Genomic DNA, 18,187 nt, shown 5'->3' with positions numbered 1-18,187 from the left:
GTGCTAACAAGGCATGATGGATCCATGTTCTCATTCTGTTTACGCCAAATTCTGACTCTACCATCTGAATGTCTCAACAGAAATCGAGACTCATCAGACCAGGCAACATTTTTCCAGTCTTCAACTGTCCAATTTTGGTGAGCTTGTGCAAATTGTAGCCTCTTTTTCCTATTTGTAGTGGAGATGAGTGGTACCCGGTGGGGTCTTCTGCTGTTGTAGCCCATCCACCTCAAGGTTGTACGTGTTGTGGCTTCACAAATGCTTTGCTGCATACCTCGGTTGTAACGAGTGGTTATTTCAGTCAAAGTTGCTCTTCTATCAGCTTGAATCAGTCGGCCCATTCTCCTCTGACCTCTAGCATCAACAAGGCATTTTCGCCCACAGGACTGCCGCATACTGGATGTTTTTCCCTTTTCACACCATTCTTTGTAAACCCTAGAAATGGTTGTGCGTGAAAATCCCAGTAACTGAGCAGATTGTGAAATACTCAGACCGGCCCGTCTGGCACCAACAACCATGCCACGCTCAAAATTGCTTAAATCACCTTTCTTTCCCATTCAGACATTCAGTTTGGAGTTCAGGAGATTGTCTTGACCAGGACCACACCCCTAAATGCATTGAAGCAACTGCCGTGTGATTGGTTGGTTAGATAATTGCATTAATGAGAAATTGAACAGGTGTTCCTAATAATCCTTTAGGTGAGTGTATATTGCAGGGGTAAGAGATTCATTAATAATAGCTGTTGGGCTACATTACCTATTTATAAATTTACTTTTCACATCATGTATTTTATGTTGCTGCGAGTATGTACAAAGACCTGTAGTGTTCTTTCACTGCCAGGAAATCAAAGATCAAACCTTAATGCATAACTTATTTTTCCATTTATTTATTTTTAAATATAAATACCACAATGTGCTACCATTCATTTGGAATAAAACTTACAGACCACAATCTTGAGATAAAACAATAAAATAAGCTCCACAGTGTGTAATTTGATTGTTTTAAGAATAATTTATTGGCAAAAATAAATATGAAGAAAATATAACCACCCTAAATTGTAAGAGACATTAATTATTATTGAGAATAGAATTTTGATGGGACATTGACTGGGTGACACTCTCATTTACATTATTACTCCCATAAAAACACATCCTTCCTGGATGGGAAACTTCCAAGCAGAAACTTGTAATCCCTGAAGACTGCAATTTCCCAGCTTGATAGCATAGGCAGCATCTTTCAGGGAAAAGCTCAGACAAGCAGTTCTGAATCTATTTTGTTCCTTAAATCAAATCTTCCTTTATGCTGAAGCCCTTAGAATACATATAAAATTAGCTTGTTTCTGGATGAGTTATCCTTAAAGACTGAATCTGCTTAAAATTATGCATTAATGTAATGCTATTTTAGAAAGAGACAAGATGACAAAGCACAATGCTGGAAAGGATTGCATTGACCTTCACTGGCAGTTAAGTCATTCCAAGGTGCGGCTTTTGCAATGTCACTAATAAAACAAAACAAACAGTGAGGGAAAAAAGTATTTGATCCCCTTCTGATTTTGTACGTTTGCCCACTGACAAAGAAATGATCAGTCTATAATTTTAATGGTAGGTGTATTTTAACAGTGAGAGACAGAAAAACGCATTTCAAAAAAAGTTATAAATTGATTTGCATGTTAATGAGGGAAATAAGTATTTGACCCCTTCGACTTAGTACTTGGTGGCAAAACCCTTGTTGGCAATCACAGAGGTCAGACGTTTCTCGTAGTTGGCCACCAGGTTTGCACACATCTCAGGAGGGATTTTGTCCCACTCCTCTTTGCAGATCCTCTCCAAGTCATTAAGGTTTCGAGGCTGATGTTTGGCAACTCGAACCTTCAGCTCCAACCACAGATTTTCTATGGGATTAAGGTCTGGAGACTGGCTAGGCCACTCCAGGACCTTAATGTGCTTCTTCTTGAGCCACTCCTTTGTTGCCTTGGCTGTGTGTTTTGGGTCATTGTCATGCTGGAATACCCATCCACGACCCAATTTTCAATGCCCTGGCTGAGGGAAGGAGGTTCTCACCCGAGATTTGACGGTACATGGCCCCGTCCATCGTCCCTTTGATGCGGTGCAGTTGTCCTGTCCCCTTAGCAGAAAAACACCCCCAAAGCATAATGTTTCCACCTCCATGTTTGACGGTGGGGATGCTGTTCTTGGGGTCATTCCTCCTCCTCCAAACACGGCGAGTTGAGTTGATGCCAAAGAGCTCGATTTTGGTCTCATCTGACCACAACACTTTCACCCAGTTCTCCTCTGAATCATTCAGATGTTCATTGGCAAACTTCAGACGGGCCTGTACATGTGCTTTCTTGAGCAGGGGGCCTTGCGGGCGCTGCAGGATTTCAGTCCTTCACGGCGTAGTGTGTTACCAATTGTTTTCTTGGTGACTATGGTCCCAGCTGCCTTGAGATCATTAACAAGATCCTCCCGTGTAGTTCTGGGCTGATTCCTCACCGTTCTCATGATCATTGAAACTCCACGAGGTGAGATCTTGCATGGAGCCCCAGACCGAGGGAGACTGACAGTTATTTTGTGTTTCTTCCATTTGCGCATAAATCGCACCAACTTTTGTCACCTTCTCACCAAGCTGCTTGGCGATGGTCTTGTAGCCCATTCCAGCCTTGTGTAGGTCTACAATCTTGTCCCTGACATCCTTGGACAGCTCTTTGGTCTTGGCCATGGTGGAGAGTTTGGAATCTCATTGATTGATTGCTTCTGTGGACAGGTGTCTTTTATACAGGTAACGAGCTGAGATTAGGAGCACTCCATTTAAGAGAGTGCTCCTAATCTCAGCTCGTTACCTGTATAAAAGACACCTGGGAGCCAGAAATCTTGCTGATTGATAGGGGATCAAATACTTATTTCCCTCATTAACATGCAAATGTTGTTATTCTGTCTCTCACTGTTAAAATACACCTACCATTAAAATTATAGACTGATCATTTCTTTGTCAGTGGGCAAACGTACAAAATCAGCAGGGGATCAAATACTTTTTCCCTCACTGTACGTTTTTTCTCCCAGAAATGAGCATAGGCAGGGTGTTCAGTTACTGTTTTGTTGAAGGCTAGTGGATCGTTGGATGATAGCGGGGGAGGTGGAGCACGTGCACTGTTGTTTCTATTTTATTTTCGGTAAAATTAATACAATACCAAACCCCACCTTGTACAAACTGCCTTGGTAATCTGCCTCAGCTCTGCCAATGACAGACTTACCACACAGAGCAAGTCAACTCTACAAATATGACCAGTGGTACAGAAACAATAAAGAACAGATGGAAAATCAATACCCTCTTCAACAATCTAGTTTAATCCCATTGTTGTAAAATCCACACATATTGTATTTCACAGTCAGTAGAATATGGAACAAAGTGCTGAAACTTACTCAACACACACCCTGGGCATACTTTTTGGATTTGCACGTTAACCTGCTATTGTGCCAAGAATCTCTCAGTGGGGACTTGCCAGCCAACTAATTGTACAACCAACAGGCTCTCTCAAAACATAGTCTATCTCAGCTGTTTTTCTGCAGAGAGGCCAGCATTCAAGCATATTTTCCTTCTTTTGCCAAGAAATATTATACAACGTTGTTTTATCAACTAGATGGCAACTTTCAAAGTGGTTTTCTTAAACATAGCTGCTCCTTTTCCATCTATTCTCTCAAACTCCAGCTAAAAGGTGGGGGAGGGGGATATTCAAATATTGTAGCTTTTCTGCACTATTTGTTAGATTAAAATCTATAAATATTTATATTTCCAATAGGGAGATCATTTTGCTATGGAGGAAAAAAGCCTAAAAACCACACAGAAAATGTAGTGCCTAGAAAACAAAACCATAAACACAAAATTAAAAAAAGTGGTGTTACAATATTGAAATATCCTTTCTTCCTTTGGACTGACTAACTGTTCGTACTACTAGAGTATTACTAATGTATATTACAACAGAAATAATTGCATTGATTTGAATTGGGGGTGGTTAAGAGACCATGCAAAGGTAGAATCTAACTTCCCAGCATGACAAGGTCAACACATTATCAACCAGCAATTGCAGTTTCAAGGTGAATGCTCTCCAAAGCACAGTACAGATTATTTAATTGACCACCTCTTGTTGACACATGCAGACACTTTCCAGTAAAGGCTGGATACAAGACCAGTGGCTCACCTTTACCTTTCTGCATCATAAACCACAAGTCAACATAGATGACATGTGCAATGTTTAAAATGATCTATTAAATCCTGCAGTGTGTAGGCAACAAATAAGTACTCATTGATGCAGACTGCTTCGACTAATTATATCTCAGAGTTCTCTCTCTCTCTCTCTCTCTCTCTCTCTCTCATTATATATATAAAAAATATTTATTTTTAGTTTTTGTTATTAATCAGAACAGAGAGAGGCTTTTGTTGTTCTATACTTTAATATTAGTCACTGTATATCTCCTCAAAGACTTTAGCAGACAAAGTAAACACCTAAAGAGTTTATGGGGGTATCTACAACAACCAAAAGCAGGACTTGATGAAGCGAGCTAACTGAAAATTAATATTTTGAAAAGTCAAATATGTTTTGCTTGATGCATGTGACTAGACTGCAGCTGGAAAAACCAGAAGCAAAGTCAGCAACCCTTGACACAGATTACAACAGTTCTGCGTGGGAAATTAATTCCTGAAGTGCAGAAGCATCCTCTGCTCTATGATTGCACTTGAAGTTGATGTAAAGACACTAGACTAGAATGTGCACAGAATGCATTTACAATTCAGCAATTAAAGCAAATTATTTTCAACATTTCATCTATTAACAGTCAGCCCTAACTCATCACAGAAGTAGTAGCAAGTGTGGGGATAGAGTAGTGCATTTATGGCAGTGAGAAATTCTCTTTGCAGCAATCAGCAGTTAAGAAATTGTTTAGGAATAATACAAATTGAAAGTAGTTTGAAACTCAACCAGCATAACATTTGTTGGACCGTTTAATTACTTGACCTGATAATGTCCCCACAACCCCAGAAAAAACAAAAGTCTTAAAGACAGACAAAGGAAGAGGAAACAGGCTTCCAAACATACCATGAGCAAGATTACATAAGTCAATACCTGAAATGTGAAAAACGTCTTTCAGTAAAGAACAGGAAATGTCATGCAGAATGCTACGTTTTGTTATAATGTTATCATCCTGAATTCAAATCACTGTTGTTGACCCATGCCCTCTGAAAAGAAAGATGTGTATGCAGCATGCAGACGTGTACAGCCCCTGTCATCCAGTAACTTCAATAGCTCTAGAATCGTAACTCTTAAAATGTAAATCTTAAACGCACAAACAGCATTCGTGATGTGGCCTCGTTCGAGCCGATACCATTCGGTTTCATACAAGCAATAATTAACAACAGCATAAACAAAGCCTACCTGGCCTACCTCTCCTGTGGCTGATGTTTAGCTCCCGAGGCATCCCCATGCGCCAGGGCACTAGCTGCAGAATTCATCTCCGACCACAGCAAATACTTCATTCCATTACCACAGGCCAAAAATAGAAATAAGCAGATAACTACAAAGAGGATTCAGCCACCATGGTTCCTGCCAGAGCCGCATCCCAGACCCAGGTTGTACATCTGTGCTTTCCGGTGACATCAGGATCGTGTGTCTCATGACTACAGACATGTATTTATTTATGCATTTATTTTTTATTTGATTTCCCCCGTCGTGCAGTTTAATTTTTAATCCTTTTCGTTAAAGTGTTTTTAAATTGTAAGCCTGTACTAGAACCAAGGTTCACCTGCCAAGTATACAAAACCACATTAGTTTAAAGAACTGGATTAGACAACATAGAAGGCTATCGATTACTTCTACTGAAAAACAATGGAAACTGCAAGATTTGTATTGACAGTTGATATCTGGATCAAGCATGCTGGATTTTTGCGTCTCTCTCCAAAAGCTTTGAATGAGTATTTTTTTTCCTTCATGGTGAAAATCCATTTGGAGAACACTATGCATCTGACTATGCACATTTGCTTTCAGCTTCAGAGATTTAGAAACAAATTTCAAACAATCCTTTGGGGGGTGGGATTGAGTGCTGTAAATGCAATGGAGAATCAAGTGCTGTGCTTTGTTAATTTAAAGTTTGAGTAAACAAGAGTAAAATCAGAAACACAGAAAATTATGGATTTTTACTTCTTCTCTGCCAATTTACTGCATGTTCAAATAGAAGTAATGGCAAAAACAAACCAGCAACAATATAGGAGTGGAATGATGCCACAGAATTCTACCCACTTTGCAAACCAGCTGATTATTCTTAGTAAATTACTTGATTGATTAACCTTCATGGACATACAAACAGGATTTGTGTAATCAAGTTCTGGTTGCATAGTGTGAGCTGTTTAAGCACAGTATGTTTTACAAAGTTTTCTATTGCATAAACTGGTGGTGGGAGTACGAGAGTGATACAATCTTAGTGTTCAGCCGATTGTACTGTACAGCAGTTTGTCAGTAGGATAATACAGAAAAATAACTTAATATCAGTATATATGGCATCTTTCAAATACAGGGATTAACAGGGATTACTTAAAGCAGTTGACAGACCGTATTCAGAAAGTGAATAATCACGTTTCGGAGATGCCTGTCAACAGTGCAATTGTTCTGAAAGTTTCTCAACTGTACCGGTCTGCCATTTATTCAGCAAGTAGGCCTTGCTTACTGTCAACAGGTCATGAAGGAAAATTGTTTGCTTGCAGAGGTCAAGGCAACATCAATCCTCAGCCATTTTTCTAACACCTTTTCTAGGTCACCACCTGATAAAAGTATTTTCATAACACATAGAACAAAAGAAAAACAAGATGTTTTTTTTCTTCGGTGGCAGTCGTGGAACTGTGTATGACGATACCATCAAGGTAGCCACCCCAGGGATCCCTATAAATATGGCCAACATGACCTTCTGCAACTGGGTGCAGAGCCGAGCCTAAAAGGGACCCTTGTATAACAAAACACCAATGCATGTGTAACGACGGCTATGAGATTCCGAGTCCAGAGGCTCAACGGTGTTAGTGTATTTAGCAGCAGGATCAAGGGTTTGGAAAATGCACTGGACTTCCGCCCTGCAGCCCGAGAGCTGCAAGGTACGTCTCAAAGGATTTCAGGCAGCAAGTCCAAAGGAAAGGAGGCTCGTCGGGTAAAGCAAGGAAGGGAAGACGTGGTGTAAGTGAAAAATCCATCTTCATCACCAACTGTTGTGTTAATAAAAGACGCAACAGCCGTGTACACATGCAACAACTTTTTACTTTTCTATCCCAAATCTCTGACCGCAACAACCAAAAACCGTGAACAGTCACAATGTTTTTACCGTAAAGCAGTACGTCACTGAACAGTCTGAACTGTTGGACATAACAGTTAGGTTTGGTTAGCGGTCGCACAAACTGGATGGCAAGTTATCCTAAATTATATATATATATATATGAGCTGTAGATTTCATTATTGATAATTAACCTTGAAGAGCCTGAATTTAGGAAAGCAGGTCACAAATTAACTGCACTGCATAAGTTTTGTGCCAAAATTAATTGCACAGAAGTATGAAACGTTGCCAGGTCCTGTCTAAACATGCACAATCCTGACAGGCCTCTCGTCTAGCCACTAAACATGCCTGGCTCTGTGCATCATCTGGTCAGCCACCTTCAATATTTCAGATGGAAAAAATAAAAACTACATGGAATTTTGAAGAGAAACATTAAACAAAACAAAAAATCTACAAATCTTTCCCCCTTTTATGGACAATAATATTAGGTATTAAATATTACAGGTATTAAAAGTTAAAGATCTGCTCCCTCCCATGTAATTTGAAATATACAAAGAATTGTCAATTCCTGTTTCAGAGAAACTGGGGAAAATGAAGACACTGGACCATCAGACTGCCTCAAGTTTCTTTACAAGATTCCCTTATATACATTCCTGGCCACGTAGCCTTAACTTAGTAATGTAATCATGATCCTGATTGGCACTGAAGTACCAATCAGAATGCTTAACACAAGTAATTTTTCAATTTTTACTTTTTTTCAAGTAATTGGTCTAACAATACCAGAGCTCGATCTGAGAGAGAGAGAGAGGGGGGGGGGGGGGAAAAAAAAAAACCTGCTCATGGCATCCACTACTGAAACATTGTAAATAGCTTAACATTAAACAAGCAACTACAAGAAAGTTACATCATAACTACACTCTTCCAAGAAAGAGATTGTGAATTAAGGGTTATAGGGGCCAAGTCATTCTCTCTTGATGCAACTGCAGTTTTGGACAGACATTCAAATTCAAATTCAGCCTTTCATTAAGATTAAACCTGGTAAATGTCAACAGTTGGGTTTCACATGGACGCACTAACAAACACAATGCATACCAGAATCTGCCATATTTGATAAGAGACACAAATTGTTAAAAAAAACTCCCATGTCACAATTTAAAAACAATGAAAAGTGCAGACGTAGCGAAGGCATTCAAAGTTATGTTTTTGTGCTGAACACTTGAAGGTAATATGATGAGGCAAAATACTCCAGGAGTCAATAAGCCACTTGTCTAGGCATTAGGTTTAATAAAATGGGAAACCAGGCTAGAGCCAACAGGTCACTTTCAAGCTCATCACAATCTAACTCATTGCCACGTTCCATAATAATGCTGCTTGAAATAAGAAAGAACATAAGTTTACAAACGAGAGGAAGCTATTCGACCCATTGTGCTCCATAAATGCAAGACCTTCAGCAGTTTCTCTGTGTAGCACTAGACATAGCACTAAATAAAAATGCAGAATTCAATGTGAATACATTAACAATGTAACAGCAAGCACTGCTAACAAGTTTGATATGCCATGCATGAGGACTTTACATGCACTCACCATTGCAGAATATTACATTCCGATTCTTCAAACATTATCCCTATTGTAAACATAATACACAAGGACGTTCAATGTAAGATTTTTGTTGAATTAGAAGATTAAGTTATTCTTCAATGTAATGACTTGAAAGAAAGAAATGCAATAGTGTTAGGATTATTTTGTAACAATTTGAGTGAAGTACCATATCAAAAGCAATTTTTGAATATGGAAATGGTGTGCACATAATATTCAACAGTGACATTTTGGAAAAAAAAAAAAAGTCAACCTTTAAGCGGGTACTATAACTTGACAGAAAATCTTACTTCCATACATCCCCCACACCCATAAATCTCCTTCTGAACTACTCCTGATCCTCATAAACCAAAGAGAGTTCATAAGCGTCACTAACTTTTGCACACCCTAGGCAAACTAGCAGGATCCTTACCACTATAGAGAGCATCAATAAAATATTAAAACCGCAAAAAAGTTATATTAAACATATATTATACTTGTTTTAGTAGTAAAGCTTGTTTTAATAGTATTAATCTTTTGGATTAGGATGTTTATTTACATGCATTTTAGGAGCAAACACAGGTTTACTTTCTATTCGTTTCCAGGGTTCCTTAGTCCCTCGTTTTGTGTTCCTGCATTGAGAACTACTCACTTTGAACACGCAGTGGAAAACGAAGCATTATCAAGCGGCCGACAAATCCTCCCCATTCCCACACGAATGATAATTTTCAGACAATACAACTTTCACCTGCATCATGAGAATTTACAGCCCTGAAGAGCAGCTGCTGATAAGGCCTTTGTGGTCGTGTTCATTAGGAGTCTAAAAAAACTTCTGGTCATGAAATAAAATGAAACCTCTCCTTTCTCAAGCCACCACCATAGACACTGAGGTCAAATGCAGCTATGCAGGACAAAAACAAAACAAAACATACTATGGTTCCTGATTAACATCCACAGCCACTTAAGTGCTGACCCAATGTGCTTTAAATCCTGAAGGCCAAACAGCCTGGGTAGACAGTACCTTTCAGTCGACTCCTATTGGCTCTGTGCAGCCTGGACCCCTTGTGTGCCGCTTCTCCGCTCTCATCAATAGTCTGGCCCATGGAGAGCAGGCTGAGGCGCTTCATCCGGAGGAGCCTGGGGGCACTGTCTCGTGTCGCCCCCCCCAAATCCAAAACCACATCCCCAGACATCACTGTAGGCACCACTCTCTTCAGGAAATCCATTTCCTTTCCACACGCTACACATTCCTGCTCCACTCTGATCGTGCAGCACTTGCAGCCATGCCCTAAATGAATAATGTCGGCTCCAGAATACCTGCCTTCAAATCTTCTTTCACAAAGAGAAGAACAAACGCACACCAAAAGAAAAAAAAAAAACAGAACGGTTGTTCAGCTATTGAAGGTGATGTAACTGTGGATATGGGTGGTGCCACGAAAGTGCAGGTCAAGTGCCAAGCGCTATCAGGGCAGGATTAGAACATGTTTCTCTGGCAGCCTGATAGCACACACCTGGGAAAGCAGCCAATCCAAACACAGATGACAACATGAACTCTGCGAGCGTGTACCGTCAGCCTCTCCGCTGATTTGCGGTTTGTCACAAGGAAGAACAGAAACGGGCGTACTCAATTCAAGTTACTTTCATTTGTCCATGGAGCTGAGAAGTTCAGTTTGCTTTAATGGATTCTACGTCTCTTATTTGAGCAAAGAGGGCAGAAGAAAAAGAGGTGTGGTGCTCAGTATTTAGAGCTACAGCACTTCTGCATTTACAGATAACACTTATCACGGAGAGTGCTACAGGCCTAGTAAAGCCTAAAATCAACCCAGAAACACAGCTGCCACATGTCTTCACTTCCACTTTTTCTTACATTTGTTTATAATGGGAACATTTAGAACAGAAAAAAAAAAAACACAATTCAAGTTTTGAGTTCTCCCAGCTGGGTTGTGACTACGAGAAAAGAAATCTGTATTGCCTCACTGGTTTGCTCATGGTTGCATGACAAGCTCAATGGTTATTTTTAGGCAAACTGTAACATTCCAGCTAAGACTAGCAATCTTCCAAAGACAGTTATAATAGCAGTGTTCATGCTTTCCATAAGTGATTGCAGAGCACAAAGAGAAGGCTTGCAAGTGAGAACAGCAGCCATTCTCACAGTTGATAAACACACAAAACACAAACAAAAAACACATATAATTACTGGAAGCCGAGATCGTTTTTCACTTGATTTTTGCTTTTATACAACAGAAGTATTTTACTAATCCCCTGTCCATGTGTACCATGATCTATGTTATAATTGTGGTGCGTTGCAATTATTTAACACTGGTGGAGCTGAGGGTAGATTAAGGGAAATCACAATTTACATAAAACACAAATAAAACTATAATCCTCCTAGTAGTGATAATCCTCCTTCAAATTGCAAACATTTGGTATTTAACATACTTGTATAAGTATTTGTAGTATAGCCTAAGTACTACTTATAATAATAATTATAATACTAATAGTTATATTTATAATAACTATTATAAAAATTATAACAGACAGTTTGTATTCAAATTACTTTGGGGTCTCTTTGGGCAGGAGTATGGCTGCCTGTTACAAATATAATTGTTCTGCAATGGTATGTAAAATATTGGGCAATGAACATGGACAAAATTAAAAGACTATTCCATGCGAGTTACACATGATTGTGTATTCAAACTCTGGTAAAAGGTTTCAATTGACAAAAGTGGCACTGCGCAAATATCGTTAGTATGAAACTTTGACTAGATTTGAATACATTGCTAGTGAACTAACCTTTGCACACATACTACGTATATAGCTGACAGACATTTTAAGATTTAAGTATATTAGTATTATACCTCAAACCTCAAACCATTGATAGTATAGAGCGCTTTTTGCTTTTTATTTAAATGATCAAAAATTGACTTTTAAAGGCCATTACATAATCTCTGTGCTATTTTGCTGACACACCAGTACATTGTATTCAGAAAGCTTAGTTGACAATGTACAATGATAGTGTATTTGACCTTCAGATGACCCCTGCACACTGCAGAAAAAAATCAAGATTCAGCTTTACAGCCACATCCCTGTACCTAATCAAGTTTAATAGCCATGATATTATTGACCTATACCATACGTGTGTCTTTTAATCAAGATCAAGATGTGTTATAAAAAAGATCTTGCCTATCCGAAGGGAATTTAAGACACTGGTTATAGTGGTAGCCACCTGGCTAGGCGATTAAAAAAAAACTTCACAAAAATATTCATATTATTTAATGTGACCTATGATAATATTGCCTACCATATCTGACACATCTGAGACAGTGCTTCACTGTTACTGGTCAATGAAGCACTGCAAACTGCATAGTTATGATGTACTGCTTATACAACTCTGTGCAGATCGTGGAATCAAAAACTAGATCACTGTACAGAAAGTCTTCATTATTGGGCGTGTTTCCATGTTAGTCTGCTTCTTGTGAAATGACCCACTTCCTCACTGCCTTATGCAGTGTCCTGGCCCCTGTTGCTTCCGTGGGAAAATTAAAATCTAATCACTTACCTTTTCCCTAAAGGAACATTACCTGAAACATATTTGAGAGCAAAGTTTAAATTTAACTCTTTGAGCAGTCTTTATATATTATAAGTATTGCGCAGGAGTGTCATTTACCCCATCCCCACCTTGAGCTCAATAAAACCACTCCTTTTCACATTTCCTAGAAAAATGTCCAGCTGTCAGGTTACAGATAGAAAGCTGAAAGTGGTTAGGGTCTTTCAGTTTCAGCTCTCAGGGGTGTCTCCTGTTGGCACAATATTATATATAGAATTCAAGCTTTTGAGACAGACACAGAAACAAAGCACATTTTCAGTAGTATTAACAATACATAAGCTATCAATGGGCACACAGCCCACATCAAGAGATTATTTATTAGCCGTTAGTTTTTTGTAAAACATTTAATTTAATTCATTATCTTACATTGCGAAAAGTGCAAACAGCATCACCTCCACACTGTGGACATGAGTATTCCAATGCAGTGTAATAAAGCATGTTTCAGGCACTGAAATTAATTTGGTATTAGTAATAAGTATTGAGAAACCAGAGATTCCCCCAGTGGGTGTCTATTGTTAGGATGTTGAAATGGATGTAAAAAGACTAAAAACACAGGAAATAAAAAATATACATTTGAAAACATTGATCAGCACAATAGATGCCACAGCTTCACAATTAAGTCTACTAGAATTCATTATACATTTGTGCGAGTGACCTGAAAGTAACCATGGGTTTCCATAATTTCTCAAACCTGTCCAGACATGTCACTTATTTGGGGTTATTTGTGAGATTTTACAATCTTAGTTTAAGCGAGCAGTTATTCTAACATGGCTCCATGGAAAACATTATTCTGACATGTTGTACAAGGATAAATGATGTCTAATATTATGTAGCATCCACTTGAAGCACTTCTGTGCCAAAATATGTGCACACAATCTGTAGAAGGTGGGCTCTGCCGACTGGAATGTCAAAGCTGGAATCTGAGACTTCGAACAGTCCAGAAATCCTAACCAGAAATGCATGTACTGTGTTCATCACTGCCGGAGTATGTGAACCAAAGCTGGAGTTTTAAAGAACTAAAGTAAGAAGCTCTCGCATCAAGTTATTTAGAGGAAGTCAATAAGAAGGAAGTACCAAGTCAGTCACTGGTGGAAAAACAGGCCATATATGATTGAATGAAAGGAGTGGTTCACTAACCTAGATACGTATATTAAATCTGATATCTGCATAGCTAGTGATGGTACTCAATTTCAGAATGACCAAATTCTAATTCTAATAAGACTATCAAATAAATTACCAGTCATGATGTTGTTAAGTTATGGTTAAAAACATTCAAAGTTCGTAAACAGAAAGCAAATCCAATAAAGCAACTAAACTCCAATCCTTGTACTGCTCTTAATCAATATTTTCCCCCATTTCCTTACAATATAATTGAAAGTGTTTTCCATATCTAACACCAAGAACCAGTTTGAAGCTGGGAAGAGAGTATAAATAGCACAAGGTTTGTCAAGGGTGTATATTTCTATTCATCGGTAATGGCCTTCAATAGGGCTCCATATACAATTCCTGTTCCTGCTAGTCATTCTGCAAACAGCTTATGCAGCATTACAACAGCAGTACAATGTACATCTAAACACTGGACAGGCTAAAGCTTAAATGCATCAAATGATCTCAAAACAACAGTTTAGCTGTACTAGTTGAAGGAGAATTACTGGATGGAGAAGAGCTGAGGGATTGTGATGTGAACCAAACAGCTGAATGGCTCTGTACCCTTGCCCATATCTCCCACTGTCAAAAAGCCATACTCACTAAAACAGAAACAGATGTTTAACCGATAGGAACAGACTACCTAGAATTAGAGCTCATATTACATTGAAAGTGGAGCCCATCTGATAAAGGTTTCGATCACACTCAATTTTCAATAAGTTTAAAGAAAAAAGAAAAACATACAGGGCAAAGCTTGTAAAGGGCATAGGGCAAATGTCTATGCTCAAATGCTTCATCTAATGTATTCATTTTTATGTAATTAATCTGTATATGAATTATTTGACTGACCTTGATTGCACACTACATCTAAAACATTTTATTTATTATCAACTACTAAAAGTGACAATGGATTTAGTTGTGATCTTTCAAGTTTTTCCAAGTCATTTGTCAGGGCTATAGGAAGTAAACAAATTCTATGTAATATGGATGCAATGACATCATCCCCTATCAATGCAGACACCTTTAGTGTGTTAAAAGAATTGCATTGATTAGTAGTTTACTCAACTTACACCTACAGAATGCAGGTTAAATTTGCTGAAGCAGCAATGTTCTCTGCGAGTACACAAATGTATTCACAATGTGCTGATTATATTAAAGGAGCTCCAGAGAGCAGCTGCACGCGCCCTCTTGAATTACAAAGAACTGGACCCATTCTTCTCAGATAGGATTGCAAGACAAGGAAGCGGCAGGGTCACAAAACCTTACTCAACATGAATGACCTCAAGAGGATATAAAAATGTTGTGTAAGATAAGGAGATAGTGAAGCCATCTGCTACATTTTTATGGAGGCATTATTTCTAGGGGCAGAAACCCACTGGAAATCTTTTGTCTTTCAGAATGCGCCGGCTGTGACATACTACAACTAGCACACATTTCTAAAAGTACACACTAACTACTACAGTCAGTCCCACAATACTTACATGAAGAGTACTGCCTTTGAAAGAAAGTTACCCAAAAGCACAGATATGATTGTGCAAAGGAACAGCCACTATAAAACGTTCACATTGTAGCTAGGTGCCACAGCAGAGACATTCCTCAAACATGTCAGTAGTGAAACGAAGCTGAACTTAACCTTCAGCATATATTACACTATTCCAAGCATCAGGCAAACTAGGCGCATTCAAATGCACATCAAATGTAGCTCCTTGCTGGCTATCCCAAGATGAAGTGAGTGGCATGTATGCTTGGCCATATTTAAGATGAGGGGATCTCTCCTGGATACAACTAGAACAAGAACAAAGGGAGGAATACAAGGATTCTCACACTGTTGCATTTTATTTGAGGAGAGACAAAGCAAGGATTACCAGTACAACCAGCCTTGAAAGTGTTTCACTAGTATTTTCAAGGTAAATCTGGTTATATTACTTTCAATTTACATTTCTAGATCCATAAGAAAGCCTGGACTTCTAACAAGCATTCATATTTTAGACCAGGGTAAATACAGATATATAATTGTGAATACAGGGAATCTGCCTTTCTATTAAAAACATAACAAACTGTGTTAAAAGCAACAAAGCAGTGGTGTCCACTCTTCAAATCAGAGGACAGACACTGCCCTCTAGGGGAAGGAAAGCACACTGTAGTCATCAAGTAATTAAGACCAAACAAGAAGATTAGCCTTATTTACACCTAAAGTGAAAGGCCTATTCTGCTTAACTTTGTGAACTCCAAGTATCAAACACTTGGTAGTTGGTTACATCACAAACATGTTGGATCTGATTAAGAACATTTACAATATAAAAAAACATCAGCTGTTATGAAAGCAGGGTGCCTAATTAAAAGATTCTTACCTAGAACATGTACTGCTTCTCAGTACAATCCAAAGTACTGTGCCAAAATAAATTAAATTTTGTAAATAAATTACCAAGAAAATATACAATTTGATAAATCCCCTTTATGCAATGTGTCCTGGACTGATTCAATACATAAGGACTGTGGAGAGGTACTAAATGAAAACAAAAACACAGAACACTACAGCCTTCTATTTTACCAATGTAGGCAACCAGAAGGCCAAATAACTGTTAACCTGAGTGGTTGTCAGAGAACTGAGTAAATGGTTAAAAGTTCGTAATCTAACAGGATCACACGGTCTGGCACTAAAGAGGTCTATCGGGCTCAACAGTACAATATCATGAAAGCAAAGTTTTCATAAACATCAGCTAGGGAGAAACCCAACCGAACAAGCAAGAACAATGCACTAAATTAGTCCAGCCAGATCCCAATCTGTACAAAAATGTGGAAGAGGAAATGCTCCAAACAATGCTGCATTTCTGTATCGAGGCTATCAAGCAGACTGCTGCACACAAAAGCATGAGAAAACAGGAAAAATGCTGGTTACTATTAACCACAGCTTTAGCACTAAGTACGTCTAATTATATAAGTGATGGCTCACTTTACGACTAGACCTTATTTTCCATTGCATTCTCACAGATGAATAATCACTTCGGTTAGAAACATGTTTGATAAGCTTCTTCCAATAAAAGAGACTGTGGTAACAAATGCTGTAATGAATGGCACCCTGCCTCCATATACTATACAGGTGCACTGGACAACAGAATTAACTGCTAACTTCACTCATATAAATAGCCTTTTTGCAGACCATCTCCTCCTTCAGCCTGTCTCTGTAGTTTAGCTTTTGCTTGATTGTCTGACATTTAGAGTCACTATTTCAATACGGTTGTCATATTAGCACAGTCCTTTTGCAAGTCATTTGATTATTTTGGGGGGTTTTACAACAAGTCACAGGCTCTTGTGCAAATGGTATTGATAGAGAAACATGCAAATAGGATAGCTATTATTGTAACACCACGTCAATGCAAATGTAATCAAAATAAATACATTGTCTCTGATGTCGTCTACATTCAAGCCTGCAGCTCATGAAACCTCAAGCAACTAAAAAATGCTGCAGAACTATTTCTGTCCCTAAAAGACACAGTTCTTTAAAATCGATGTGTTTAAAGGTCACAGGGCCAAACTTAAAGCCCTAAACATCAACTAATAAATAGTTTCCAAGTTTTCCAATAAGAAGGTCTACATTGTACAATGGACAATTGTCCAGATTTCAATTTGACACAAGGCTAGTATTCTGCAAAGGTGACAGTCACATTTATTTATCCCCAGTCCCACCCCAAACATTACCTATTTTTCCATGTAATTAATAACCATGTTGTAATAGTGTCTGGTGGGGAATTCTGCAGCTCTGATTTGTTTGTTTTTAAAACAGAAAACATATTTTGAGCTAATGTTTCAGGTTAAAACATCTTGTTTAATATAACAATCAGGGAATAAAGCAAAGACTGACAGAAAAAAGCTGATGCTTTTCATATGTAATCTGTTTTTGGAGTACTGCACCTTTAAGTTTAGATGTAGATGGATGGTATTTGGTTTACCAAAGACAAACCTGTGTACTGACAAAACAGTTAGAAGCAACAGGATGTTGCCGACAGAAAAGTTACCAAATGAGATAGACAGCATCACATAATGCATCTCCAGACTTTCGTTTTGTTGTGGACTGTGACTTCCTCTGATAAAGAAATTAAAACAAAACTGCATTTTGTCTTTAGTTTTCTTCTAGTTAAACCACTTACTGCAGTAACTCAAAATTTGCTTTCATGTTTGACTGTGCTCTGCTGTAGATTTCCATTTAAAGTAAATTGTGAACATAAATTATTGTAACCCACAGCTGCACAACCAGAATTCTGATAAAGTATGAGTGTGAAACAATAGGCTGTATTGTTGAAGAAAATAAGAACTTTGGTTTAATAATAACTGCAGACACCAACTGAGTTAACTAGAGTGACACTGCTGACAGGTTGCATACAACACAATATACTTTCATACAGGAATGAATATAGGTGGCTCTTAGAGATGTGAAAGCTAAAAATTTGATTTTTCATTATATTGTTCCACTTGCTAAGCTTCATTTTCAGCCCAATAATGTTCAATAAAGAAATGCCAGTAGACAGCACATTTCTCTTTTTCTTTTCTTTAAGTCAAG

General features: G+C 38.4%; 1 protein-coding gene across 9 annotated transcripts in view; it reads right to left on the bottom strand.

The window, feature by feature from the left end:
• Window positions 1-18,187, bottom strand: part of fryl (furry homolog, like) — a 129,977-nt gene that overhangs the window by 94,991 nt on the left and 16,799 nt on the right. For 4 of the 9 annotated variants that reach the window (XM_066719941.1, XM_066719943.1, XM_066719942.1 and 1 more), the window contains exon 1: window positions 9,898-10,344. The exons of 1 other annotated variant lie outside the window; for it this stretch is intronic. In XM_066719941.1, the coding sequence (XP_066576038.1) occupies window positions 9,898-10,102 (205 nt within the window). In that variant the 5' untranslated portion in view covers window positions 10,103-10,344. Of the gene's footprint in view, window positions 1-9,897; window positions 10,351-18,187 lie in introns of those variants that run through there. 4 more of the 9 variants (XM_066719946.1, XM_066719952.1, XR_010821747.1 and 1 more) reach the window with 3 other exon arrangements.

The sequence above is a fragment of the Amia ocellicauda genome, chromosome 13 (genome assembly GCF_036373705.1).
Source record: "Amia ocellicauda isolate fAmiCal2 chromosome 13, fAmiCal2.hap1, whole genome shotgun sequence".
Lineage (NCBI taxonomy): Eukaryota > Metazoa > Chordata > Actinopteri > Amiiformes > Amiidae > Amia > Amia ocellicauda.
Note: the sequence above shows the minus strand (reverse complement) of the source record. Positions and strands in the feature narration are given on the sequence as shown.